This window comes from Rana temporaria, chromosome 11 (genome assembly GCF_905171775.1).
Source record: "Rana temporaria chromosome 11, aRanTem1.1, whole genome shotgun sequence".
NCBI classification, from domain to species: Eukaryota; Metazoa; Chordata; class Amphibia; order Anura; family Ranidae; genus Rana; species Rana temporaria.
In genome coordinates this window covers 21,419,232-21,446,272 of record NC_053499.1, presented here as the reverse complement: position 1 = coordinate 21,446,272, position 27,041 = coordinate 21,419,232, and the positions used below count along the sequence as shown (strand labels likewise).

At 42.0% G+C, this 27,041-nt stretch overlaps 1 protein-coding gene across 1 annotated transcript; it reads left to right on the top strand.

Moving 5' to 3' along the window:
• Window positions 1–1,198: 1,198 nt before the first annotated feature.
• CCND1 (cyclin D1) lies at window positions 1,199–26,846 on the top strand. Its single transcript, XM_040328152.1, has 5 exons — window positions 1,199–1,502; window positions 3,597–3,812; window positions 5,088–5,247; window positions 20,066–20,214; window positions 22,364–26,846. Exons 1-5 carry the CDS (start codon window positions 1,311–1,313, stop codon window positions 22,520–22,522), a joined length of 876 nt encoding a protein of 291 aa, XP_040184086.1. The 5' UTR covers window positions 1,199–1,310; the 3' UTR covers window positions 22,523–26,846.
• The last annotated feature ends 195 nt before the right edge of the window (window positions 26,847–27,041 follow it).

Genomic DNA, 27,041 nt, shown 5'->3' with positions numbered 1-27,041 from the left:
GCTTCTCTCATCTATGTCCCCTCAGGTTTTGTCTCCCCATATTTCCCCCCAGATTGTGTCGTCGTCCACCATATGTCCCTTCACATTGTCCCCTCAGATTATGTCCTCCCCCTTGTCTCATCTACGTACCCTCATATTGTCCCCCCCATGTCCCCTCATTGTCCCCTCAGATGAGACAAGGGGAGTGGGGGCAATGTGAGGGGACAATGTGGAGACATTAGGGGACAATGTGAGGGGACATGGGGGGACGGGACGACAATGTTAGGAGATATGGGGGGACAGTGTGGGGGGCGCTGATAATGTGAGACCATGGGGGGGCTAATGTGAGGGGGGGGACATGGTGTGGGATGTGAGGGGACATGGGGGGGGTAATGTGAGGAGACCATGGGGGGGCTAATGTGAGGGGACATAGTGGGATGTGAAGGGACATGGGGGGGGGGGGGCAACAATGGGGGGGCTAATGTGAGGGGATATGGTGGGATGTGAAGGAACACGGGGAAGGGGAAATGGGGGGGGGGGGGGGACTATGACGATGTGAGGGGAAATGGGACGATAATGTGAGGGGATATGGGGGGCTAATGTGAGGGGACAGGGTGGGATGTGAAGGGACATGGGGGGGGGGGGACTAAGACAATGTGAGGGGAAATGGGGGGACGACGACAATGTGAGGGGACGACAATATGAGGAGACCATAGGGGGCATAATGTAAAGGGACATGGGGGGACTAATTTGAGGGGACCATGGGGGGGGATATAGGTAGGGGACAATGTGGAGACATTGGGGGGGCAACAATATGAGGGGCCATAGATGAGACAGGGGGGGGGGGGTGACAATGTGAGGGGACAACAATGTGAGGAGACCATGGGGGGCATAATGTAAGGGGGCATGGGGGGGGGCTAATTTGAGGGGACCATGGGGGGGGGGGGATAATGTGAGGGGATATAGGTAGGGGACAATGTGGAGACATTGGGGGACAGCAATATGAGAGGCCATAGATGAGACAGGGGGGGTGACAATGTGAGGGGACAATCTATGTGCTCTCATATTGCTGCCCCCCGTATGTCTCCTCAGGATGTCACCCTCCTGTATTGTGTGTCTCTCCTCCCCCTGGCCTGTCATGGAGGACGGAGGAGGGAGGATGAGGAGGAGGGTGTTGGGCGGGCTCGGGTTGTGTTTAAGCCTCTCCCGGGCCCGGCTGCTCTTTCTCTCTCATTCTTCTTTCATCTCCGCTCAGAACATCCTCCTTTCCTCCTCTTCCTCTCTCCCGGCTCCGGGAACACGCCGGGCTCCTCCACGGGGATCATACGGACATGGAGCTGCTGTGCTGTGAGGTGGACACCATCCGGAGGGCTCACCTGGACCGGAACCTCCTCACTGACCGAGTCCTCCGGACCATGCTGAGAGCCGAAGAGACCGCCTGTCCGTCCGCCAACTACTTCAAGTGTGTGCAGAGAGAGATCCTCCCCTACATGAGGAAGATCGTGGCCACATGGATGCTGGAGGTGCGTGACAATGGACGGACCGAGCGGGCCCCGCATGCAGCCTGCACCCCCCCACACTGCATGGACACCTTAGTATAGACACATTGAGGAGCTGAGCAGACACCGTGTGTGCAAATATGGACCGAACCCCCAAATACTGCAAATATGGCACCCCCTAAAATAATGCATCCCTCCCCTGAAATACTGACACCCCAAAAATACTGACACCCCCAGATAACCACCTCCTTACATACTGAGACCCCAAAAAACTGCATATTCTGAGACCACCCAATACGGCCCCCCCCCCCCAAATACCAAGAACCCCAAATTACAGCACCTCTCTCATACTGTTAAAAACCAATTCCTGACCCCCCTACTGTACCCTTAAATACTGAGATCCTATTATAAAATATTGCACCCCCCAAAACTGAGAAACCCCAAGTACTGGCTCCTTAATAGAGCGTTCTCCAACCCCGGGACCCCCCAGATCACTACACCGGACCACCTGGCATGGAGGAGAATGGGAGATCAGCACTCTGGATTGTCTGCCCCCCCATAGAAGAATATAGAAGGAGATCACTCTTCTGCAATGGCATGCACTATCCTATATATATAATGTATGATCTATCACATGGGTCCTCAAACTATGGCCCTCCAGGTGTTCAGGAACTACAATTCCCATCATGCTCAGTCATGTCTGTGAATGTCAGAGGTTTACAATGCCTCATGGGATTTGTAGTTCCGCAATCACATGGCCAATATCTTTATGATCAATATAGATCTCTAATAGTGAGCTATTATTGTCATGTCATATTATAAAAAAAATAAGATATAATGCATGCTATTGCACAGGGGGGGGGGGGGGGGGGGGGGTTATATTTATTCTGCATAAGATCCTCTGTCTGTTATCTGTGGATCCTCCTGATAATCATTCCCCATGCCAGGTAGGCCAGGGTGCTGGGGACACACTACACCTGCATACAGAGGGATGGGATCTCGGCATTAAGGATCCCAGTATTTGGGGACAAATTATGCTTGTATAGATAAGATGGTATTGGGGGGGTTAATAGTTCAGTATTTGGGGACAGCCTAAACGTGTGCACACATACTGTAAGTATTTGAAGATCTCGTTGTTGGGGGTCCCAGGGTTTGGGGACAGTCTATGCGCACGCACACACAAGGACGGTGTTAGGGGATCTCAGTAATTGGGGGGGGGGGGGGGTGTCTGGGCTTTGGGACAGTCTTATGCTTGCACACATAAGGACACAGTAAACGTGGCTCAACAGGTTCTCATATGTGCACAATATGCCAAAAATGGGGAATCTATCCATGTGCTCCCATGTCAGACATTGCCCAGTTCTTAGAGATATTTTGTGACATTTATACAATTCTATGTGTATATATTAGTTGTATCCTATGCACAAGACACTAGAATAGATAATGTGCTTTTGCATATGCATGAAGCCCAGACTTTATTTATAAAATTTTTTTTTTTTTTTTTTTATTATTATTGCATATATTTTTTTTATATTAAAAAAATAAATAAAAAAAGATTTTATAATATAAAAATATATATATATATATATATATATATATATATATATATATATATATATATATATATATATATAATTATATTATAAAATCTTTTTTTATTTATTTTTTTAATATAAAAAAAAAATAATATGCAATAATAAAAAAAATGTTTTTATTATTGCATATAATTTTTTTTTTTTAGGGGTTTCTGACCATTTGGCCCCCCTCTCCACCACCTTCTGTACGCCTATACTGTCTCATTCAGTGTAGCCGAGATTTGCATGAAAAGCGCCCCATTGTTCTGCAGCAAACCTTTCCAGCTGCCGTGGCACTACAAGCCCCAGCATGGCCCCCCTGTGCTCAGCCTGGTTGTGATCCCCAGCCCTGGATCGCACAGCCCCGGCTCTCTTGGTTCGCAGCCATATGTAGATGTTTCTCATTGCTCACATATTCATTTTTTTTTTTTTTTTTTTTTGCTCTGACAATCCCTTCCTGTTGCTGATTGCCGGCTATTATTGGTCCTTCTTTCTCTGGAACCCGTTTAGTAACTTTGTGCTTTTTTTTTTTTTTCCTCCCAAGGTCTGCGAGGAACAGAAGTGCGAAGAGGAAGTGTTCCCCCTTGCCATGAACTATCTGGATCGGTTTCTGTCCGTGGAGCCGCTGAAGAAGAGCAGGCTGCAACTCCTCGGGGCGACATGCATGTTTTTGGCATCCAAAATGAAGGAGACCATCCCTTTAACTGCAGAGAAACTTTGTATTTACACAGATAATTCCATCAGACCAGAAGAATTACTGGTAATTTCCTGTTTACTGTACATAATGGATTCAATCACAGGCCTGCACATCTGTTTATCAGACCCCCCCCCCCCCCCCCCCCCCCCCCATTTCTGCAAATTGATGAATTTGGTGTCTGTTTTATGATCAGAGTGGCTGTCTTGAGTCAGAGATAAAAAGAAATAGAAAGGAAAAAAAAGCGCCATGTGACCTCCTGTAAATTCTTGTGCTGCAGGTATTTGCAGCGTGTCACGATGCTTCGTGCACACGCGTTTTTTTTGGGGGGGGGGGGAGCTACATGCCGTTTCCTATGAAATCCTGAACAATGTAACATTTATACAGCATGCTGCTAACACATGCAGAGGCGTTCACTTTGTATTTGGCTCCCCCTAGCTGTGAGACCGGGGAACACGCCGCACAGGAACTGACCGGTATTGCTGAGAGTCAGTAAGTTTCCAGATGTTGTAGAACTGCAGGTCCATGCCGGCCATTGTGGTGTTTTTTTTTTTTTTTTTTTTTAGGGTTGGCTGAGACTTGTAGTTAAATAACATCTGCAAAAGCTACTTAATGGTGCTCATCCTAGTTCTATGGGACTTGAGGGTTGGATAGCGAGCCACATAGACATCGTTGGGAATTGATCAGGTTGAGCTGGGCTGTGTAATATTCTAAATGCATGACCCACAACTAATGAGGAGCAATGCAAATTGCATTTTTAATAGATTTTTCCCGGAAAGCTGCTGTATGTGAATTTTTTTTTCTAAGTTTTGGGATTCCAGCTAATGTGTGAATGAATAACTGCAGAATTTTTCAATCCATTAAGCTGGCCATACATTATACAATATTCTTATTCATTTTACTTTCAACTATGTAGTGCAAGGGCCTGCCTGATTGCATGCAAATTGAAAGTTTTGAAGGTTTGACCTCATATGATATGGTTTTGGTAAATCTAAAGGAAAACTGTACTAGAAATTGTATAATGTCTGGACAACCCTAATGTATCAGTTTTAAATTTAATGGGTAACTACCTGTTTCTTCATATGGTGCTTCTTTACTTATCTTATCAGTTTGAGGATAAGAATTTAAGATGAATAGGTCCTGTGGCATCTTTATCATCCTGATATTGTTATCAGCATGAATATATTGCCCATGTGTAAACCTTCTCTCCTTTTTTTTTTTTTTTGCTTTGTAGACTTTTAACATCTTGCTGACCAGTGATTGTATACAATTCTGACCCTTTGTTTCCCCCTTTTTCTTTTTTCTTTCTTTTTTTTTCTGTTTTCTTTCTCTCCCCTACAGTTAATGGAGCTGGTAATCCTGAATAAGCTGAAATGGGACATGGCGTCCGTCACCCCTCACGACTTTATTGAACATTTTCTTAACAAAATGTCACTGACTGAGGACACCAAGCAAATCATCCGCAAACACGCCCAGACTTTTGTGGCTCTCTGCGCTACAGGTACGGGTGTTATAAGGCTTGTTCTGGAAAATGCCCCCCTGTCGCTGGTGCCCACCCTTCTATAACCACTCTTACTGTAAAGCGCCCAATGGTACATTTAACCCCCCCTCATGTTACAATGTGGATTACTGGCTTTTTTGGGGGTTAAAAAAAAAAATGGCCTGGAAAAGGTAAGTTTTTATGTATGCCATGGTGCAGATTTTAAGTTTTTTGTTCCCCAGCATGCTCTTTGCGGTACAAAGGTTCTAGTGAAGGAGAAAAGCAACCTTCAGAAACCATTGTATTCTGTATGGTCTTTATAATTTTTATTTTTTTTATGACAAAGCTGGGTGTACCCTAAGGCCCCATTCACACCTGAGCATAAGGTTTTTGAGCGTTTTTCTGGCGTTTTGTCGCACGTTTGCATACATCGTTATCCGACGTATCTGAACTTCGTCGTTTTTTATTTTAGCTAATAGGAAAAATGATCATCTCTCATCATTTGTTATGTTTGTAGATATTTTTTTTTTTTTTTATCATCTTCCTGGGTGAATATTCTATTTCACAGAACAGAATAAAGCGACAAAACTATCGTTGTCGCGCTAGACTCTTGAATCGAGCGTTTCCATTAGTTTCTATGGGAATACAAACGTTCAAAAACACCCAAATCGGCCCAATTCGAGCAACAAAAAAGGGTCCAGAACTTGTTTGAGCTTTCGGCTTTAGGCGTTTTGGAGTGGAGATGTGAACCATCTCCATTGAGAATAATGGATTTTTTTTCCCCCTCTAGCGTTTTGTAGCTTCAGGCTACAAAACGCTCAGGTGTGAATGGGCCCTAAGGCTGGATACACACCTATGCAGTTTTAGATTTGCACTACAGTCCATTTAACATGGTTTCCTATGGAACACGTTCTGTAGTGCAAATCTGCAAAAAGCACTAAAGCTGCATAGGTGTGAATCCAGCCTAAGAGGGCACCTTTTTTATCTAAATTATTGGGGTGCATTGTCTGATACGGTGTTGTAGGGTGAGCAACAAGCCTGCTGCCCTAACAACCAGTCACCAAGATGCCCCAGTCTTCCATAGGACATTCTGGTGTAGATTTACTAAACCTGGAGAGTGCGAATTCTGTGCACGGTAGCCAATTGGCTTCTAAGGGTGGATTCACACCTAGGCATTTTTTTGGTGCTTTTTGCAGATTTGCACTACAGTCCATTTAACATGGTTTCCTATGGAACACGTTCTGTAGTGCAAATCCGCAAAAAGCACTAAAAATGCCATAGGTGTGAATCCAGCCTAACTTCAGCTTGTTGAATTACGATTTGACAAAAAAAAAAAATGGAAGGTTTCTATGCAGAGCTGCAACAGATTTTGCATTCTCCAATTTTAGTAAATCCACCCCATAGAGGATTTTTTTTTTTGCTAAAGAGTGCAACATTTGGTGCAACTCTGAAAAGAAACCAATCGGCTTCCAGTTTTTATTGCCAAAGCTTAATTGAACAAGTTGAAGTTGGAACCTGATTGGCTACCATGCACAGCTTCACCAGATTTTGCACTCTCCAGTTTTGGTAATTAAACACCCATTTGTCCAAAACGCAAGCTGGCGCTGCAGCGTGCAAAACTGTGGTTAGTGGTCAACTGAAATCTGAACCATGTCTTTGCACAAGTCACGTGGACGTGTCTGCTATGTCATGGGGGAACCAGGCTCTCTGTTTTTTGTCTGCAGAATCCTTAAACAAAAAAAATGAATTGAATCAACACTTGGCATGCTGCCACATAATAAAAGCACAGACCAGATATTCCTAAAAATTAAGAATTGAGTACAAGACTATATTTAACCAGATCTTCATTCATTCTGTAAGTACATAAACAGCAGCTCTTTCATTTAGGTGGTCCACGCTGCTTTATTTAATTGGATGTAATTGGCATCAGGGTGGCATCATGGTGCTTTTGTTTACCAGCAGGGATGCCACACATTGTGTGCTGGATAAACAAGCCATGTTGTAACGCTCCCCCCCCCCCCCCCCCCAAATCGCTGAGAGTTGTCAGCTCAGCCAAGCATGTCATTGTGTGCTAATGGTCAGCGCCTGTGCGGTCACACTTTCCCAGCGCCGGTGGTGAAACCGACACCCACTGCTGACGTCTTCTTCTGACATCTCTGCTAGCTGCACAGCTAATGCTTTGTGCTATATGCTGGAGGCACGGTTAGGGGGGGAAAGGTTGTGGCTGGGCAAACCACACATTAATCTAATAGGTAAGGCCTTTGATGCAAGGATTAAAAAGGACTTGCATGAGGGCCACTGTTTTAATCGCAAGTTACTTTCAGGTACATTTTATTACGTAACTTTACAGATAATATGCTTGGGACGATAACTTGCCCCTGTGAGCTGCATGTTCCAAAAGAGATACCTGGGGATCTCCAGCTTCTGGGGAAATGTTAGTATCGGCTGTCGCAGGATGCTGAAGCTTGTGGCTGCTGGAGTTCACTACATAAGTTGCGGCAATAAAGGAGAAGTACTGGATTCTTAAAAAAAAAAAATCAACTATGTATAGGCAGCATTGATCCGATGTTGCAGCTGTCCCCCACCGGCTCTACACCGAGAAATGATCGATCAACGCACAGAGTGGTGACTGTCAGGCTCTCAGTGGTGCGCTGTAAGGCTGAGCAAGCTGCCAATCAGGCATGTGGGTGAATCCTGACATTACTGTCGGAATCCCTGCGGACCCTGGACTGGCTCTGTGACGTAAGCCGATGGCAGCCTTTAGCCCACTATTGGCTGAATCTGCGGTCTCAGGAGTGCTCTACTGCCACCTACAGAAGAGCTTTGGCCATAGTTCTCCTTCCTTCTCCTCCTTTTTTTTTATTTTTTTTTAAGCAATTTTAAATTCAAGAAATAAAATAATTTTGCCATCAGTCTTGACACACACTGGAAGCTATTTCTCTGTATGACATATCTCACCTGCACCTAGTCTTGCTGATGATATATAATCCATATATCTCATGTACTCTGTCCCTACTGCAAGTAGGTGCCCCCTCCTAGATTATAAAATATTTATCCCCCTGTTAATTGAGTCTGTTAATGATTTATACGCTGTGCAGCACAGAATACAATTCCCGTCCATTATTCCAGTGACAAACAGGTCACAAATTATCCGCCTTGGAATGTAACAAAACATGTTTTTGGCGCTGTGAGACACCGGGTGCCAAAATGCATGTCGGTTTCAATCAGTCTAATGGGACTCGATGTGTCCAATGATGTGCAATTGCGATGAGATTTTATTTTTTTTCTGGACGCTTCTGTTAACCCTGGGAGTGCTGCAGGCTTGCATTGCACTGCATGCCCTGGAGCTTTGTGGGATGTGCGCTTACCCTGCCTCGCCCCGGCCAGCCGTGTGACCTGTTTTTGTGTTGTTCTGACCGGTGAACCTGCTGAATGTGAAGCAGTTCAAAGGTTGCCGGCTTGTTGAGATTCGCGGTGCTTTGATCTGTGTCGCTGTTGTTTTAAAGCTAAGGTGCATATACTTGTCTTCACTTTTCCCTGCAGTTCCCAGCAACGTGTGCTGTACAATAGACCTTCTATGTAGTAAGAGTAATATGAATGAACACACAAACCAGACAGCTTTTCTGCACTGGTCCCATCTGATTGCTATGGGTGACTGTAATTGGACAACTCTTCATTGTCGTTAGGATTTGTATTTAAAGTCTTGTATTTCACTTGAGTAACCTGCCAATACTATGGTGGTCCTAAAAAAAAAAAAAAGTAATCAAGATTTTATTTATTTTTCTTGAATTCGATTCTTCTGTAACATGCAGGTTGGGTATGCCTTTGGGCTGCATCTGCCAAAAAGTTGTCTTTCTGGAAGTTGTGTTTCCTCATACACTACATGCTTTCTGTTTATGCTGAAGTTGTAAAAATTCCAACCGTTTGCAGAAGAAATATCACTAAACTTGGGCTTGGTTTCATAAAATGGGTTGCCACTGTTGAGCTTCAGGCAGTATGGTCAAGAACTTCACTGTGTGCCGTGCCATGCCATGTGTTAACTTTTTGGATAGTCCAGGTGTTCATCTGTGCCACTCCTATGGGAAAGAATGCAGAAACCACAAAGTCATATTGGTTGTCCCGGATCAGGCTTTTCTCAACTTGGGTTCCTCCAGAGGTTGTTGGGGGTTCCTCTAGAGGTTGGGGGGGCAGTTAGCAGTTTTCTGCCTCTCAGACTGCCACTGATCTTTTTCGCTATCTGTACGGGGGTAATCCTTCCCAAGGAGCATTCTTCCCACTGACCATCACACTCATGTTTCATGAGTTGTTGATACAGTCATTATTAGCAGGGGTTCCTTGAGACCGGGAAGTTTTCAAGGGTTCCTCTATGCTGAAAAGGTAGAGAGGCCATCCTAGATGGTGTTCTACATATTGGGCAACCCCTTATTGTACTTATGAGAAAACTGGATGAGTTATGGATAGGATATTTAGGATCTGTCTTTTTTAACTGATCTGGTAACTTCTTCAATAGCTCAAGCACTTGTCTGTGCCTTTCCTGAGGCAGTATCCTGAAACTTTATTGGTTGTGCTAGATAGTGTTTGAGAGTTCCATGGATATTGGACAACCCTCATTGTACTTTTTATAGACCACTTTTACTTCACATAATCTATGTTGTAAGTTTTTGTGGAAGGAGATTTTGCCATATTTGATTGGTTTGTGTGGGTATATAGTGCACTGGATGTTTCTGTTGTCGTAACATTTTCCTTGAGTGGTTCGTTGGGTAATTTTTAATTTTTTTTTACACTTTTTTTTTTAATTTTATTTTTTGCTTTTCACTTGGCTGTAAACACTTGGAGGTTAATTTACTAAAGGCAAATAGACTATGCAAGTACAGTTGATCCAGAGCTTGGTAAATGAGATGAAGCCCCACTTTGCAAAGAATACCCAATCGCCTACAGGTAAAAAAAAAAATCATTTGCACATGATTGGATGATGGAAGTCAGCGGAGCTCCCTCATTTACTAAGCTCTGGAGAAATTGCACTTGCAAAGTGCAGAGTCTATAACCCTTTAGTAAATCGACCCATGGCCCACCAGTTATTTGTTCAGAAACTACAAGTCCCATCATGCCTAGTCATGTCTGTGAATATTAGAGTTTTACAATGCCTCATGGGATGTGTAGTTCCGCAACAGCTGGAGGGCCGTAGTTTGAGGATCCCTGGCCTATGGTCTTGTGACACAGCAAAAAAGTATCTTTTTTGCTGGAAGAAGCCAGACTTGAGTGGAACACGTTTTTATATCAGCAGGTCAGATCTTGTCTGCTGTGTGGGTGAGGAGAACATTGGACCTGCATACACTATAATTCCATATCAGTAAAAGGAAAGAAAAGGGAAAAAAAAAAACAGGTTATCTCAAGGCAATGGCCCACTTTCGGTTTGGGAAGATTATTTTACTTCTCTTGTGGGAAAACTATTATTTAATGAAAATAATACTTATAGTAAACTGGTGCTTGTTCCAGTTATGAATTGGCATTCTACCAATGGTTGCTTAGACAATTCAATTGGGGGGGGGGGGGGGGAGATACCGTATATACTCGAATATAAGCCGAGGCACTAATTTTACCACAAAAAAAATGGGAAAACCTATTGACTCGAGTATAAGCCTAGGGTGTCCATCTGCATGCCTCACTGTGCCCATGGCTAGACTTACGTTAAACATGGGAGTATATAGAAGGGGTGCCCGGCTTTGAAAAATCGGTGCTCCCTGGCCGTAGATCCCCCGGACAAAAAACTTTGCACACTTGTAGAGGAGAGAAGGGGCTACGTGTGTGCCATGTTTCGGGTCCAGGGGACCTACAGTCGGCCGGTACCGGGTCCCCAAAATTACCGGAGAAATTACTGTTTTTAACATGGGAGTCTATGGAAGGGGTGCCTGACTTTGAAAAATCGGTGCTCCCCGGTCGTAGGTGCCCCGGACAACAAACTTTGCACACTTGTAAAGGAAGAGTGGGGCTACATGTGTGCCAAGTTTGGGGTCCAGGGGTACCGGGTCTCCAAAATCCAGGAGATCAGGCACAAAAAGGTGACTCGAGTATGAGGGGGGGGGGCTGCTTTTTATTATATATATATATATATATATATATATATATATATATATAATTATATCATTTATTTTTATATTTTATTTATTTAAAAAAACAATTCTAGTAGGTTCTCTATACAATTGGAAGCCATGGGGCATTTCAGAGATCCCTAGGACATGTGCCTCATTGTCCGCAGTAGACAAAGGTTGGCCACCAGTTGTCTTCTTAGGCGCACTTGCTACTAAGAAAGCTAGCTTTACTTTGCAGTGTGGATGAGTTTACATTAAAACTGGTGTCTGGGAATTGTCTGTTTTTTAGAGATGGAATCTTGTGACACTTGCTAGGGATCTGGAGCATTTCCACCATGTAGAATGTGAGGATATCCATTTTTATTTCCCCCCCCCCCCTTCAGGTATGTGCCACTAAAATGCAGAATCTATAACCTTTCCTTTTAATGCTTGTAATAAAGTCTGGTCCATTGTGTGCCGTTCATGCTGTCCAAACATAAAACGCGGGAAGCGCCATTGAGCGGCGGGCAGCGTGCACAATTGCCATGAGTTAGGTGGCTAGTCGCTGCCTGTTGTGTCTCCTTGCAGTGATTGATGTCTTCAAGTTTGATTTGGCTGCATGAAAAGATTCTCATTTATTTGCCTCTGCACTCGGATGGAGTGAACGGCTCCTTTTTACAGGAGGTGGGGGGGGGGGTGTGTTCACAAAATTTGGAAGCCTCCCCTCCCTCTTCTCCACCTTAGCGTTGCACAGCCTGGGTGCTGCTTTGTGTCCCTTCATGGTGGCTGGCACTCTATTCTTTTATAAACGCCGAGCTTGTTTATTCTTTTTGGATGAAGTCTCAGATAGGCTGCTGGGGATGTGTGTAGGCCCCCTTCTCTTTTGTGCCCGTGTCAGGTTCAATTCATCTCAGAGCTTCTCTCTTGTTCCAGAGCGTTCAATAGCGCAAGATGAAGCAATGGAGTCTGACAATACTGACACACTCCAACTGCAGAGCCAGGGGGCCCCCTTGATTAATATGCTGAAATTAGTGGCCTCTGCCACAGATTATTCCGTGCTGAATGTAACAAAACAGCTTGGACGTGCTCCTCGTCTGGGGCAGTTATGGGCTGGAGACGGCTCGAGGAGACCCTATTAATAATGCTGCACTCCCCCCTTTCAGAAAAAGAAGAAAGTGTGTCTTGTTTTGATCTAATCTCAGTAGAAGTTAATATGAAAGCAGACCAATGTTTTCTGTTTTTTGAAGATTGTGCCTGGTCTTTTCACCTTGTGCAAACTACTTTTTTATAAAAAAAAATTAAAAAAATCTATATAAAAAATATATATATATATATATATATATATATATATATATATATATATATATATATATATATATATATATATAATTTCTCCAATATTGGCATTGTTTGCTTGAATTTGACTTTTAAAGGACATGTGACATTTTAGACTATTTGTACACATCCAGCCCTCTAGCAACAATTTGGGGAAGGCTCTTTTCTGTGTTCCAGCATGCTGTGCACAAAGGCAACTATAAAGATGTGGTTGAAAGTGGAACTTCACTCTCCCAATGTATATCCTATTTAATTGTTCAACCCCTCTAAATTTATATTAATTTCCTGGTTTCTTGCCTAGGCAAATGTCCTATATCTCAGGAGAGAATGAGGGGGTTCTCTCAGCTAAGCACACCCTCCTGCATGTTTAAAGTAGACCTTCAGTAATTGTTTTCATCCATTAAATTCTGCCCCTCTTTGGATGGTAAAACCTTTTTTTTTTTTTTTTTTTTCTGTCAGTAAATGCTTTTTTTTTTTTGTCTGGTAAAAAAAAAAGCCTAAGCTTATGACCTCATGTACAGCTCTCTTGTGAGCTTGCCAGGAAGGGAGGGTGAATGAGGCATAAGAAGGCCAATGAAAGCTTTAGAGCTGGAGGTGTGTGTCTGTATAAATCCAGGAAGTGAACAGGCAGCAGCTTCAGCTGCCCACAGTTAAAATGGATGCAGCCAGACTTGGTGGAGGGAGATTTCTGCAGCATATTATTATTATTATTATTATTATTATTATTATTATTATTATTATTATTATTATTTTTTTCTCTCTCTTACACACTCTGCAATTCTGTACTTGCCAATGTTGGAGGGAAGCGTCAGAATGATAAAGATGTTTTTATTACAAATTATGTAAGCAGACTGCACTTCCTCTTTACTCCTTTTAGGGCAGATGGATTCCAGGAAGTAAATGCTCTGCCCATACTCAAGATGGCCAGAAATGCTAGAGGGGTGTTTTTTCAAAGTGATTTCTCGACAAAATAAAGCTTAAAGACATGGATGGATTGGGGATTTTGCTATGAATTGGGGCTCTTTCACACGGAGCGGATCCGTATTGATCCGCTCCGTTAGCCCGTTTGGCTCAGCAGGGATTCCTCCGTTAATCCCCGCTGAGCTGTTGGCGGACAGGGCGGTCCCCGCACACTGTGCAGAGACCGCCCTGTCTCTCCTCCGCTTTTCCCTATGGGGAATCGGATGAATACGGACCGTGTGTCCGTATTCATCCGTTCCGCTGGGCGGAAGAAAAATATGGTTTTCAAAAGCGAATCTTTGCGGACGTTAACGTCTGCAATCCCATAGGGATACATTACAAGTCCGTAAACGGACTTGTAATAAACGGACCGTTTGTCCGTGTGTGTGAAAGGGCCCTTAGTGTTTGTGGTGCTCAGATGCAATGAAGATCCACTTTAAGGCCACTATCCCATGGGGAGAAGTCTGCCAGCTCAGCGAGGAATCTCTCCACTGATCCCCCTCTGAGCCGGTGGAGGGCTTGTCCATGTCCACGCCGCTCATGCAGAGCAGACTCAATCCGCTGTCCTCTATAGGTGGTCAGATGCAAATGGGCCACCTGTTTGTTTTTTTGGGGGGGTTTACACCCGACAGCAATCCCATCGAATCCACTATATACAGTAGATGGGGAACAAATCCCCATCCATTTTGTTTTTAGCAGATAGAATCAGACGTCGTCTTTTGACACCCACCACTCCATAGAGGGCAATGGATGGTCCAATCGGGTCCGCCTAACTGAAGGCGGACCTGATGGATCCGCTCATGTGAAAGGGTCTTAAGGCTTTTTCTGTGGAGCAACTCAAGTTGCCTGGTTGAACTTCACCCAACAGAACATCCGTGGGATGAATTGGAAATGCAATTTAAAAACTAGGTCTTCTAATCTTCAACATCTGTACCCGACCTGCTTTTTGGCTAATGAGCATACGTCTCCAGAAAAGTGAAGGCTGTTTATAACCCCGAAGGGTGGGTCAGTTGTATATTTATGACCAACAAGCTCATATGAGATGTCCAACAAGCTCATATGGGTGTGATGGGTGTCGGCACTACTGTTGGCCCTGTATTCTAGTTCTGATAAATGTTTCTGGAATATATACAAGCATCTGGAACCAGGATATGCAATTAGTGGACCTCCAGCTGTTGCAAAACTACAAGTCCCATCATGCATCTGCCTCTGGGTGTCATGCTTGTGGCTGTCAAAGTCCTGCTATGGCTCATGGGACTTGTAGCTGGAGGGCCGCTAATTGCATATCCCTGATCTAGAAAGCATAAAATCAAACCTGCCTAGAGGAAGCCCATCACTGTTTTGGAGCAATAATATTAAATCTAGTAGCTAGGACTTGACCACACAGCAGTATACTGGGCTATGATTTAGCAGCTCATGAGATGCTATCCATGTCCGCATTATAATTTTAAAAGATCCCAAGATGGAGACCAGCAATGCCTCCCCTTTTTGATGCATCAAAGAACTTAAAGGAACAGCAAATAGGCAGACGGCACCTAACACGGAAGAAACTGCCAGAGCTTTGTGTCAACAGTCCATTCTTCAGAGCAGGTTCCTAAAGCAAACTTAGGAAATGACTCTGCAAACAGTGCTGCACGGGACGGCTCTTTAAGCTGCATTGTCCCATCCTGTCCCAGTAAAATGAGCTCAGAGTGCCCTTGTGCTGTGTAATTTGCAAAATGTGTTTGAATTTGGGTGGGGGGGGGGGTTTAACTACTTTTTTCAATCCTGGCAATAGGTCAATGAATTGAACACTGCCAAGCATTTTCTAGAAAGCAAAGGTCATGTGCTGGTATCGAAATGAGTTTCAGTTAACCGTGATTATTTGAGTTAAAGTGAATTTGTTGCCGCTGAGGGCAAATGTATGGATTCCGTTGCTTCCCTTCTGTAGGAGCCCAGGGCTGTCCAAGCTCTTTTTTTCTAGATATGTCAGAGCTTGCATAGGGCTAATGACCTTCCTCCCACATCTATGTGACAGTGCTTGAGCCTGGTGATTGACCGCTTAGGTGCGGAGCACTGCAATGTGGTGAGATGGTAACATGCTATCCTACATGCCGAGTATGTCCAAGGACAGGGGAATAGAGTGGCAGGGAAGCATGGGGAAAGTAAGTATCAGCAGTGGGAAGAAAGGTCTACCAGGGCAGCCTGCCGCTTTAGTCAAGTGACCGGTGTAAAATCAGAAGTGATTTTCTGATTGCTTGCTATAGATTTGAGCACTTCATTATCAACATCCTTTTGTTGGCATTAATCTATGGAATAAACCAGTGCCAGCTTAATTTAATATGCAGTCGTATGAAGTAATTTTCTTTTCTGCAACCCAAAATCGCTTGATTCCCCCATCAACACAGTCAATGTTGATTGGGGGGGGGGGGGGAATCCCTTCAACGGAGCCGTTGTGTTCTCCCGACGGGGAAAGCCTTTCCCACCAGAAGAACACAGTGATTATTGCTAGCGGCTAAGAAAATTTTTATGTAAAAACCGACCGACTGGTTGTACCCAAGTTGATATGATCAATCAAGTTGAGTTTATTCATTCTCCCCATACATGGTTCGAATCTCAGTCGGTTCCTGCTGAACTGGCTGAGATTCACAAAGTCTATAGGCCGGCTTAAGCCATCACAACCAATCGGCAGCTAGGTTCCATTCCTTCTCAAAGGATGGGATTTCTGATTGGTTGTTATATGGGTTTTGGCATACCACTGATCAATTTTGTTAATCTGAGCTTTGTTTTGTAATAATCGGATTGGTTTGAACAGCATCCCCCCCCCCTCCCCATTGATGTCCATAATCTTTGTATAGAGGTGCAAGGATGGGCTCACATGGGCAATCGATGTCGCTGAAGAAAGGAATGTATTTTTATCCATTCAAATAAGCAGCTAGCTCAACAAGTATGAGCAGATTGCTGATGGCTTCAAACCGTACGACAGGTTTGAGCAGATTTGATTGGGTTTTGTAGGATTTAATGGCAAGAAGGCTCTTGAACATTTTGGAAAATTTCTGAGACGGTATAGAAAACCGACTGGACCTCTTGCCTTATGTGCAGCATTGTCCGTCAGGACAAAGATGGCGGTAGGACCTAGGGGTGGAGGATGGACATGTTCATATATATATAAAAAAAATTTTGGGGTGAGCATTCCGACCAGTGTGGGTAGGTTATGGTCTACTCGCTTGTGTTTACATGATGGCTGTGAATAAAAGATGTAGTTGAGTGATTGATGGCTGTGGCCAACTTCCAAGGCATGCTGGGATTGTAGTTGGGAAACCTGGTGTAAGGCTGCATTCACATCTATGCGACAGCGGCGTGCGGCGTACGGCGTATTTTGCCGCGAGTGTGTATCTTCTTTTTTTTTTTTTTTTTTTTTTTTTTAAGATTCTTCCCATTGCTGTCAATGGGCGAACGCCAATGTCGCCTGGAAAAAAAGGGTCCGGGACTTTTTTTTCAGGCGTTCGGCGTCTATGAGATGTGAACCATCTCCATAGACAGCAATGGGAATTCTCCCCTCTAGCGGCAGAAGCGTCGGGGCGTTTTGTTGCATAGATGTGAATGGAGCCTAAGAGAAATCTGTAGGCTGCCATTACTGGTATCTCCTGAAAATGCTGTTTGTGCGGTTGTTGTAATGTAAACAGATCTGTTTACATCCATTTTGTCCATAGTCTTGCATTACATTTTTTTTCCATCTGTCAATGGATGGCGAAAGGCCTGTCCATGTGTGAAAGGGGTCTTCTTGTGGTTAACTAGTGGTTTCGTTGTTTTGAGTCACTGATGAGAAACAAGTGTGCAGATCTGTAGTTCTGACCTGGTTTTCTGCATCGTTCACATCAGTCTAGCTGTGTCAGGGGTGGGTGGTGTGTGGGGGTGTTTTTTTTTTTTTTTTTTTGTTTTTTTTTAACTAACAAGCTGCAGTTCCTAAAATGAAGGGGAAGGTATTATTGTGTGTCTAAAGGGGGGGGGGAGGCTTTAAAGAAAAAAAAGTGGATTATTCTTGAGAGAATGACGCGGCTGTTGAATGGGCAGTCCGTCCTCTCCAAGAAACACGAGACAGGTTTTGTATAGACCTACAGCAATGCATCTTGGACGGGGTCCCGATGTCCTGGCACCATTGTGTCACATCAGAATGTAGCCGAGTGCCGCCTGACTCTGGCGCATTTCATTGAGCCTCTGTTGTCGTGATGGATGGGCGCCAGTGACTGGCAGCTCCACGCTTTACAAAGGATCTTGTAGGTGTGATCTCGGTTAGAATAGGCGAGCGCCGGATTGTGAAAGCCTAAGGATATTTATTACTAACTGCTCGCTGTCACTTCGGGAACCCCCCCCCCCCAGAGACAATCGAGCCCCTTAATCCTGGAAGCCACGGCTGTAATATGCCTGGGAGCGGCGAAAGAGCATTGGCAGGTCACTTTGAAAAGCTGCACAGAGCAAATTCTTTTGTGCAAAGAAGCCAAAGTGACTTGATTGTGTTACATGAAAGTGTTCTGACTTTTACTGTGCCCAGTGCAGGGGGGCACAGGGAAGGGTGGGTGCTTTCCAGTTGTCTGGATGCTACCAGACTATAGATCCTCGTGACTTCAGCATATGGTGCTTTATCCGACTGCATTCCTGCGACATCAATATGGTAAAATGGCGCCACATTCCCGTTTTTTCTAAAGAAGAAATTAGGGATTTTTCAGTAGCCTTGCAATTGTATTATGAATGCTCTCCACCCCTCCGTCTTTTTTTTAAAATTTTATTTTATACTGTATAATTGTTTCAATTGCATTGAAATTTTTTTTTTTTTTAAATTTGAATTATTTATATTTCCTATAGCACTTTTCTTCCTAAAAGAATAAGCGTCGGTAAAGCTTGCTTGGTGATTTTTATCTACAGGTTAGCCTATAGTAAAGCTTTCCTGTAGGTAAAAGGAATATCTTTTAATTGTGCACCGTCTAGGAGATATTCACCCTGGATGAAGCCGGTGACGTCACTGGCCCATGTGCTCTGAGGCTCCATTCACATCTCTGCTTTTCTAAATTGCCGCGATTGGCAAAAGCGGTAAATCGCAGGACAGCCTTGCTTTCCCAGTGGGTTGCCCGTTGATGTTTCAATAGCACCCCAAACACTGCGTCGGTTTCCCAAGTCCCTACAGTTTACTGCTGCTTTTAATAATTTAAATTATGACTACTCCTCTAAATAAGTAAACGGCCTAATGTTCAAAAACAAACCATTGCCATGTAGACTAGGTTGAAGCTAGGTCTTTCTGCTGTCAGTATTGCTTCATCGCATTAGAGTATGGTCATGTTGACTTTTGCTGCAGTTGCAATTGTGTGTCTTCTTCTTTTATTTTGGCAACTATAATTAATTGGTCTTTAGGCAATATCAGACGTTTGACATTATCAAGAAGATCCAAGTATTCTCAGTCAACTTTAAGTTCCGGTTCACACTGGTGCAATCTAAGGCTGGTTCCCGCGTCGCACCTGAATCGCACTGGTTCACACTGACTTCTTCTGCGAACCACTGGAGGTGTTAATGACGTTCGCAGATCGCAGGAATCGGATCGCATTGGTATAAACACCCATGCAATCTAATAATGCAGACCAAAAAAAGGTCTTGCATCATATTGGTGCGATTTTTGCCTTTTCAGACATATAGTTTGTATCGCTAAATTCGATCGATCCGCACAGCAATGTGGTGGAATCGCATGCGATTCTGTGCTCGTGCTCGCACAAGTGTGAACCCAACCTGAAGAGCAGATTGGTAAATGTGATATGGGCACCCCGATTCCTTTTTTTTTTTTTTTTTTGTTCTCATTTTGTAAAACAGACTTTCTCTTGTGAAAAAAAGGTTAACCTGGACAATCCTTTAAAAAAAAAAAATCAACCTGGACGGTCCTTGTAATTTCTTCTACAAAAATTGGTCGGAGCGCTCAATGCAAAGCCCATCTGTACTTTTTTATTTATATATATATATATATATATATATATATATATATATATATATATATATATATATATATATATATATATATATATATATATATATATATATATATATATATATATATATATATATATATATATATATATTTTATATATATATATAGGCTGCCATTGCTAGGTGAAGACCAAACTCTTGATCTGTATACTTGCCTTGTTCTGGGTCAGTGATTCGAGTACCACTGATCCACTATGATCGTCAATTGGCTAGTGTTGGCGGCCTACATATTTTCAGTTCAGGTTTCAATAAATGCAAATATTATACATTATTTTTTCTGGGTGCTGACAATCCCAGACTAAATGTAGGCACTGATCCAATCAGTGAGTGTTGGTTAGATCATTCGCTTTGGTTAGAGAAGTAACGATCATTGTATCCATTGTTCTACCTTTGCCCAAATTGTTGCGCTGTGATTGGACTGTCGGTGTCGTCTGCAGTATTCTAAACTTTTGCATTTTCTTTTTTTGCAGATGTAAAGTTCATATCGCACCCTCCTTCTATGATCGCAGCTGGAAGCGTAGCAGCCGCCATACAGGGTCTCAATTTGGGAAACACAGATAGCATCTTCTCCTCTCAGTGCCTTACAGTCTTCTTATCACAAATCATCACATGTGACTCGGTATGTACATGTAATATCAGTTCAATGTATCATCAGTGATTGGCGTACATTTATTGCATTAATAACCATGTGGCATCCTACATTATTGTAGTAGTCCTATATACTTTAAGGTTGTGTAAAGTTGCCACAGATCTTACAATAGGCAGATCCTCTCAATGAAACAGGGCAAACAGTGATCCATCCCACCATTGTATATATGTAGAACCCACATGACCCCCCCCAACAAGCTAAAAAAATCTCTGCATGTAAAACAAACAAGCATTCTTCCGAATTCTCAAGAGTTCTACTTATTTCAAAGGAATTAATCTTAAATTACTCCTACTCTGCAAACTTAACTAGCAGATGTTCCTTGACCGGTGAGTCAGCCAAACGGTGGGAAAAAAAAATATTCATTAACACCTATTGACAGTTTCTGATCGGTGAGTACATACACTGAAAAACAGTTCTTTCTGAGAACTCCCGTAGTTTTTCCACATTAGGCACCTATCCATTCCTTCTCATTAACTCTCTTTGGTAAATATCATTTAGGGCCATTTATAGAGTACTTGCTGTACGTTGCCTTTGTTCAAATTAGCCTGGTTCTGAAGGCTAAAGGAGTTCTCTCTTTTTTTTTTCTTTTTCTTTTTTCTTCTTTTTTTTTTGTACCTTAATGCATTCTCTGCGTTTTTAAGGTAAAAAACCTTCAGAGTGCAACCCCTCCAGCTCCCTTTTACCTGAGGCCGATCTTGATCTAATGATGGGCACAAGAGCAGAGACTCTCTTCTTCCTAAATCCTTGTGGACAGTTGAAGCTTGTTATAGGTGCAAAGGGTGGGCCTCTTAATATTGAACCCTACAGACTAATACTGGCCATACACTCCACGAAAAATCGTCCGAACGAGCTTTCGAATAACGAACGTTCGGTCGTGAGCGCAAATGATAGTGCCGTCATGTAATGACCGATAAATCGTTCAGTGAACATAAATAAAAAAAATTTGGTTCGTTTTGAAAGTTCGGACGGGAAACATATTAACCTTCCGATTTATCATTTGTTAGGCAGAAAATTTGCAAACTTGTCCTTTGTTTTTTCGGCTCAAACGTCCCAACGATTTTCGATTTTTGTGCCCATTAACTGTTCGAAAAACAAATGATCTTTCTGAACGACCGAATTTTCGTATAGTGTATGGCCAGCATAAGACTGGGATGCCATTAAAGTGCCATTATACTTTTGACAATATAGTGTAGGTTGAAAACTGGATCACTGTTTGAACTGTGCAGTTTATGAACGCCTTTGGGGTTATTTACAAAAGGCAAATCCACTTTGCACTACAAGTGCACTTGGAAGTGCAAGTTGCTGTAGATCTGAGGGGGACATGCAAGGAAAATAAAAACACATTTTAGATTGCACGTGATTGGATGATAAAATCGGCAGAGCTTCCCTCTCATTTCGACTCTCCTTTTTTGCCCCCTCTTTCGACTCTCCTTTTTTGCCCCCTCTTTCGACTCTGTCCTTTTTGCCCCCTCTTTCCGACTCTCTCCTTTTTGCCCTCCTCATTTCGACTCTCTCTCCTTTTTTGCCCCCTCATTTCGACTCTCTCCTTTTTGCCCCCTCATTTCGACTCTCTCCTTTTTGCCCCCTCATTTCGACTCTCTCCTTTTTGCCCCCTCATTTCGACTCTCCTTTTTGCCCTCTCATTTCAAATCCTCCCCCTCAAATCTACAGTGACTGCACTTCCAAGTGCTCTTGTAGTGCAAAGTGGATTTATCTTCCGTCTTTCTGTCTTTTGACTGCTGAGATGGTCGGTCACAAAACTGACCGAGGAATATGGTCGGCTGTACTAGAGAAAAGGCTGTCTAATGTATTAAGGCTGCTTCAAGAGACAACTGGAGAGAGAACATTTTGCTGATATTTCAAGATGCCCTCAGTTAAGCTGCTAGCAATAATCGCATGTAATATCCAACAGGCTGGTTAACTGTTTATTTTGGGTACATTCAGTCTGCCCATACATGGTTTGAATCTTCGGCCAGTCCCTGCTGAACCGGCTGAGATCTGAACGAACATTGGGCAGAAGTTGTATCCAGGGTTAGGGGTTGAACTAGGCAGGTGACATAACTTTGCAACCAATATTAAAACTCTACTAACGGGTTTCTTTTTCTCTTTCTCATCCTAGGACTGTTTGCGGGCCTGCCAGGAACAGATCGAGTTACTCCTGGAGTCAAGTTTGCGTCAAGCATCCCACCAGATCAATATTGCCTCAGACACAAAGTCCGGGGTGGAAGACACGGACCTTTCCTGCACCCCAACCGACGTCCGAGATGTGAACATCTGATGATGGATTAAGTTGAAAAGAGACACTCGCTTAGGTGGCTTTTCCTTTTTCTATGGAGCCTGGGGTGTGGAAAAAAAAAAATTCTGCAGTGTGAATATCTCCCATGGACCCCCCCATTATGAGAGGAGAAAAAAAAAAAAAGACTAAACAAAAAGCCAAACCTATGGACACTCACCAAGCAAGGGTAAAAACTTGCTGTTTCTCTTATATCCCTGTGACCTACAATAATACCCCAAAAAAACTCATACAAAAAACACAAAAAGAGAAAATAGTATTTTTGCATAAGCCTTCAGCGGTGTTGTGCTAGAAAAAAATGATTTTTATAAGACATTTAATGAGCTAGTTTTATATTAAAGGTGTTTTATGTCTGTATGTTGTAAAAATAGGCATTAACACAAGACCAATGTCTCCAGGGGAGGTACTAAAATTTGGTGTCCTTACGTGTATACAGCCATTTTTAATGTAGAAGAGGCTTCTAGGTAGATGAATAACAAACATTTCTATATTTTCTTAACGCCTATCGCTTTTGCGCAGTCTAAGCGTTTCTGTATTCTGCTTGCTATTGCATGTAGTCACTTTATATTCTCTCTTTTACAGATACTTTTTTTTTTTTTTTCCTCCTTTAGTTTTGTATCCTCTTCACTTTATAAATGGTTATTGTAACCCATACAATAGTATATCTTAGTATAGTGCATTACTATGTTAATCATTTATGTATCCATGTGGATTGTCTGTACCCTGAGGCTTGTTGGGTGCTCCCAGTTTTTTTTTTTTTTTTTTTCTTTTCTCTTTTTTTTTTTCTTTCTTTCCCTTGCATTGTCTCAAGGCTCGAGTTTACTGCCCATATTTTACTCTATTATAAAGAGATACGGACATGGTGAACATAATATATTATATTTTTTATAATCTTTGTATTTTTGTAGCTGCCTCTTTTCTTTAAAAAAAAAAAAAAAAAACTGGTTATTGCCCTAAAGGATACAAGCCTGAAACTATTTGGGTTCAATCCACAGTCCTAATTTTTTACGTTCTAAAACCATTCCATTTCAAAGCACTTTGGGTCCTTTTTAAGTTTTAGTGATAGGATTTTGTATGTGGGAATCAACGAAAAGAAAAAAATGGAATGGTTTGGAACTACGTTGATTTTTTTTTTTTGTATTCGCGTCTTGCATGGCAAGTTATAGCTACTATTAAGCTCAACTTGGCTTAGGCAATCTGTGGCTTTAAGTATTCTGGGAGTTAATAGGCACCCCCTGAAGCAGTCGCGCTACGGCGCTGTTTTTGTTTTTCGAAGATGCAGCCCATCAGTTCACTAGGAAATAGTGAAATTTGCGGAGACTTACGAAAAATGGTTCCCTTACCCATTACATAGTTGTCAAGTGCACTTCCTTAGCCAGAAAGCCGCAGGCTACCTATCCAGGTATTTAGAAGTGTGGTTAGACCTATTTTTTTTTTTTTTTTTTTTTTGCATTGGCACAGTACATAGATTCCCTTTTGCGCGCTTCTTGTGAAATATAAGGAAGCCTACTAATTTTCCGGGAGTCCGCTGTGTGTGTAACTTTATAAGGGCAAGTTTAGTTTTAAGGCTTTATCTAAAGTTACTGTTAAATGGAATTTTTTTTTTTTTTTAACACTAAACTATATAATTTATGGCGAAGGCTAAATAAATATTTATTGCAAGAGATCCTCACAAGGCCAGTATCACCTTTTAACATAAAAAAATGCAATTTCCACTTTAAATGTTTCTTTTCGTGGGTCCCATTTTTATTGCGGGAGAGAGAAAATAAAAAAATGAATTAGGGGTTCCCTTGGCAATGGCTTTACGTTGTCGTTACGCAAAGCACTGTAAATTAATTGTGGACACGGCGTACTTGAAATTGGTTGTCTTGACTTGTTTCCACCCACTTGGCTAAAACACGCAAAAAAAAAAAAATTAGAAAAATATGAAATTTGCACATTGAACCTCTCAACTTTTTTTCTAATATAATAAATTTAGATTCAAGGGAAAAGACAGATTTCACAGAGGGGAAATGTACTGAGTATGTAAGGTGCCCTTATGGTTTTTTGATTTACAAAAAAAAAAAACACAAAGAAAAAAAAAATGTAAATGGAGACTAGTCTCTCATCATTATTAAAGCTGCTATGGATTTAAGTTCCCAGCAAGGTTTAAAAAACAAAAAAAAGTAAGGCGCAGTTCACACAGCTCTGGAGCGGTCGCAGTCCGCATTTGGAAAGGGTCCTGTGCATCTATTGGTCCGATTCAGACCTGGTTTGGTGTATGAACCGGAACCCATGCTGTGAGCCGCGGCCGCAGCATATGTGAACGGAGCCTGAAAAAAAAACATACAGTGCTTTTCTGTATCTTTGTCATTTGTTTTATTTTGCTGCTATAATGTTGTAGTCTTTTTGTTTTTGTTATGATAAATATACTGCCATTCTAGAATTTTAATTTTCTCATAGAAAATTATATTGTTGACTTCCATGTTTTTTTTTTGTTTTTTCTTTTAGATTTTGTATGTGGTAAATTTGTACTTAAATGTGATTTACTGCTCTATTCCAAAAACAAAAAAAGGTTCCTATTTCACAATACCTCATGTCACATTGTTGTTGCATTCAGACCAGGTCTAAAGTGTCCCAGTCGTTCTTAGACCTGCAAGTTGTGTTGGGTGCCAGAAGTTGGGGTTTATTATATATATATTCTTTTTTTTTTTTTTTTTTTTTGATCTATATTGGAAGGAAAAAAATTGCAGACCTTTCAGATGATCAGATCTAATTTGCATTGGAATGTGTATGCAAAGTTGTTTTTACTGCTTTGATGTTAATTATTTGTTGGGAGAAGTGTGACGGGCTTGTTCTTTTAACCCTTTTACAAGGTTCTCGGTCTTAAAAACATTGGCATAAATCATAACCTCTGTATTCAGACAGTTAGTATCATACCCAAGGGTGGTAAGATCACAAATTTTTATAAATGGAAACTTTTGCTTCTGTCCTGTTTTTATGCATGTACAGGCCTTTTTTTTTTAAAGGGTCCATTGGTCTCCACAAAAGGTGGAAAAAATGTTGCTTCTTGCCCACTGCCTAGAGGTACGTTTTTTACAAAGATGACCTTTTTTTCTAGAGCAACAAGCAAAATCTAATCTGCTGCCTCAAGACCTCAGCCTGTTCAGGTATAAAAGAACAACATTAGAAACTGTGCCTTACCAATTGGGGAAGTTGACTTTTCTGAACGCGTCTGGCAAATTTGGGTAGAATTTTTCATGTTTTCAAGGAACCTTTTTTGATTCTGAGGGATGTTCCGTGATTGGTTGGATTGAATAGCCCAAGAGCAGCCAATAAACTCCAAGGGCATGTTTGGGATTTGGAGGAAGTTTAAAAATGTTTGTTTACTTTTCTGCGCTAACAAACGTTTGATGGAATACGAAATCTGCTGGAATGGCCTTCATAGCACCTCTGTTGGAAAAACAAAATGTTAGTTTGTTCATAGAATGTTAAATGTACTTTTTATTTTTATTTTGAAAAACAAAAGGCTACACCACTTGATAGAACCTTTTGGCTGAGGTTCGTTGTTTGGAAATCGGCACGTTACTTATTGGCTCCCAGTTTTTTGTAGAATACCTTTGCTGCAAAACTGGGAGGTGCTTGGTGCTAAAACTGCACTCAAAGTATTTTTTTGTTTTTGTTTTCTTTTTTTTTTTAATGGCATAGATAGAATACATAGCAAACCTGGCTAATGCTGTTATTCAGAAGAATGGATTAGCTGGATTCTGCACGCTGCTAAACCAAATCCAAAATTTGTGAGTAGTAAAATAAACAAGAAAAAAAAATTCCATAGATTTTATGGATTTACTTCAAACTTTTTACTGTCGGGGGTCCAAGAGTACTTGACACATCTTGTCCAAAATCCAGGAACTTCTGTTTCTTTCTAATATTTTTTTCACTGTTTACCTCAAACTCTTCTGTCCATGTCATCAATACCAGTTATTTTCCTGGACCAAAATGTGATAACTTTTGGTGGCTCCCAGTTCTGTTGTTTGGTTAATTGGGAAGCACAAAAAACATTGTTAAACGTTTGTAACTCCTAAAAAGGCCAAAGCCTAAAGTCGATTCATGTACTAAGAGTAATGTCATGGTTTTTTTTTTTTTTGTCTACAGTTCTCAAAATGTCATTCATCTTTGTGCATTTTATTTTTTTTATCTGTTCATGATGGCTGGTCTGAAACGCACATTGTCACCGCCAGACCTGCATGTAACACATTACTCGCCAACTGAGTCGTATGAAAATATAATACGAATTAAAATCTAGAAATAAATTGCGTTTTTAAAAACCCTTCTCTTGCGTTTGTTTTTGTTGTAATGTATATGGTTTGGTAATTTGACATACTGTTCTGTGAAGTGGTGAGGCTTAGGCGCACCTTAACCTATAATAGCCTCTATGTGGCAAATTGGGTTTAATATTGATAAATGTAAAGTTGTGCACTTGGAGGCTAAGAATATGCATGCGTCATACATACTAGGGGGGAGA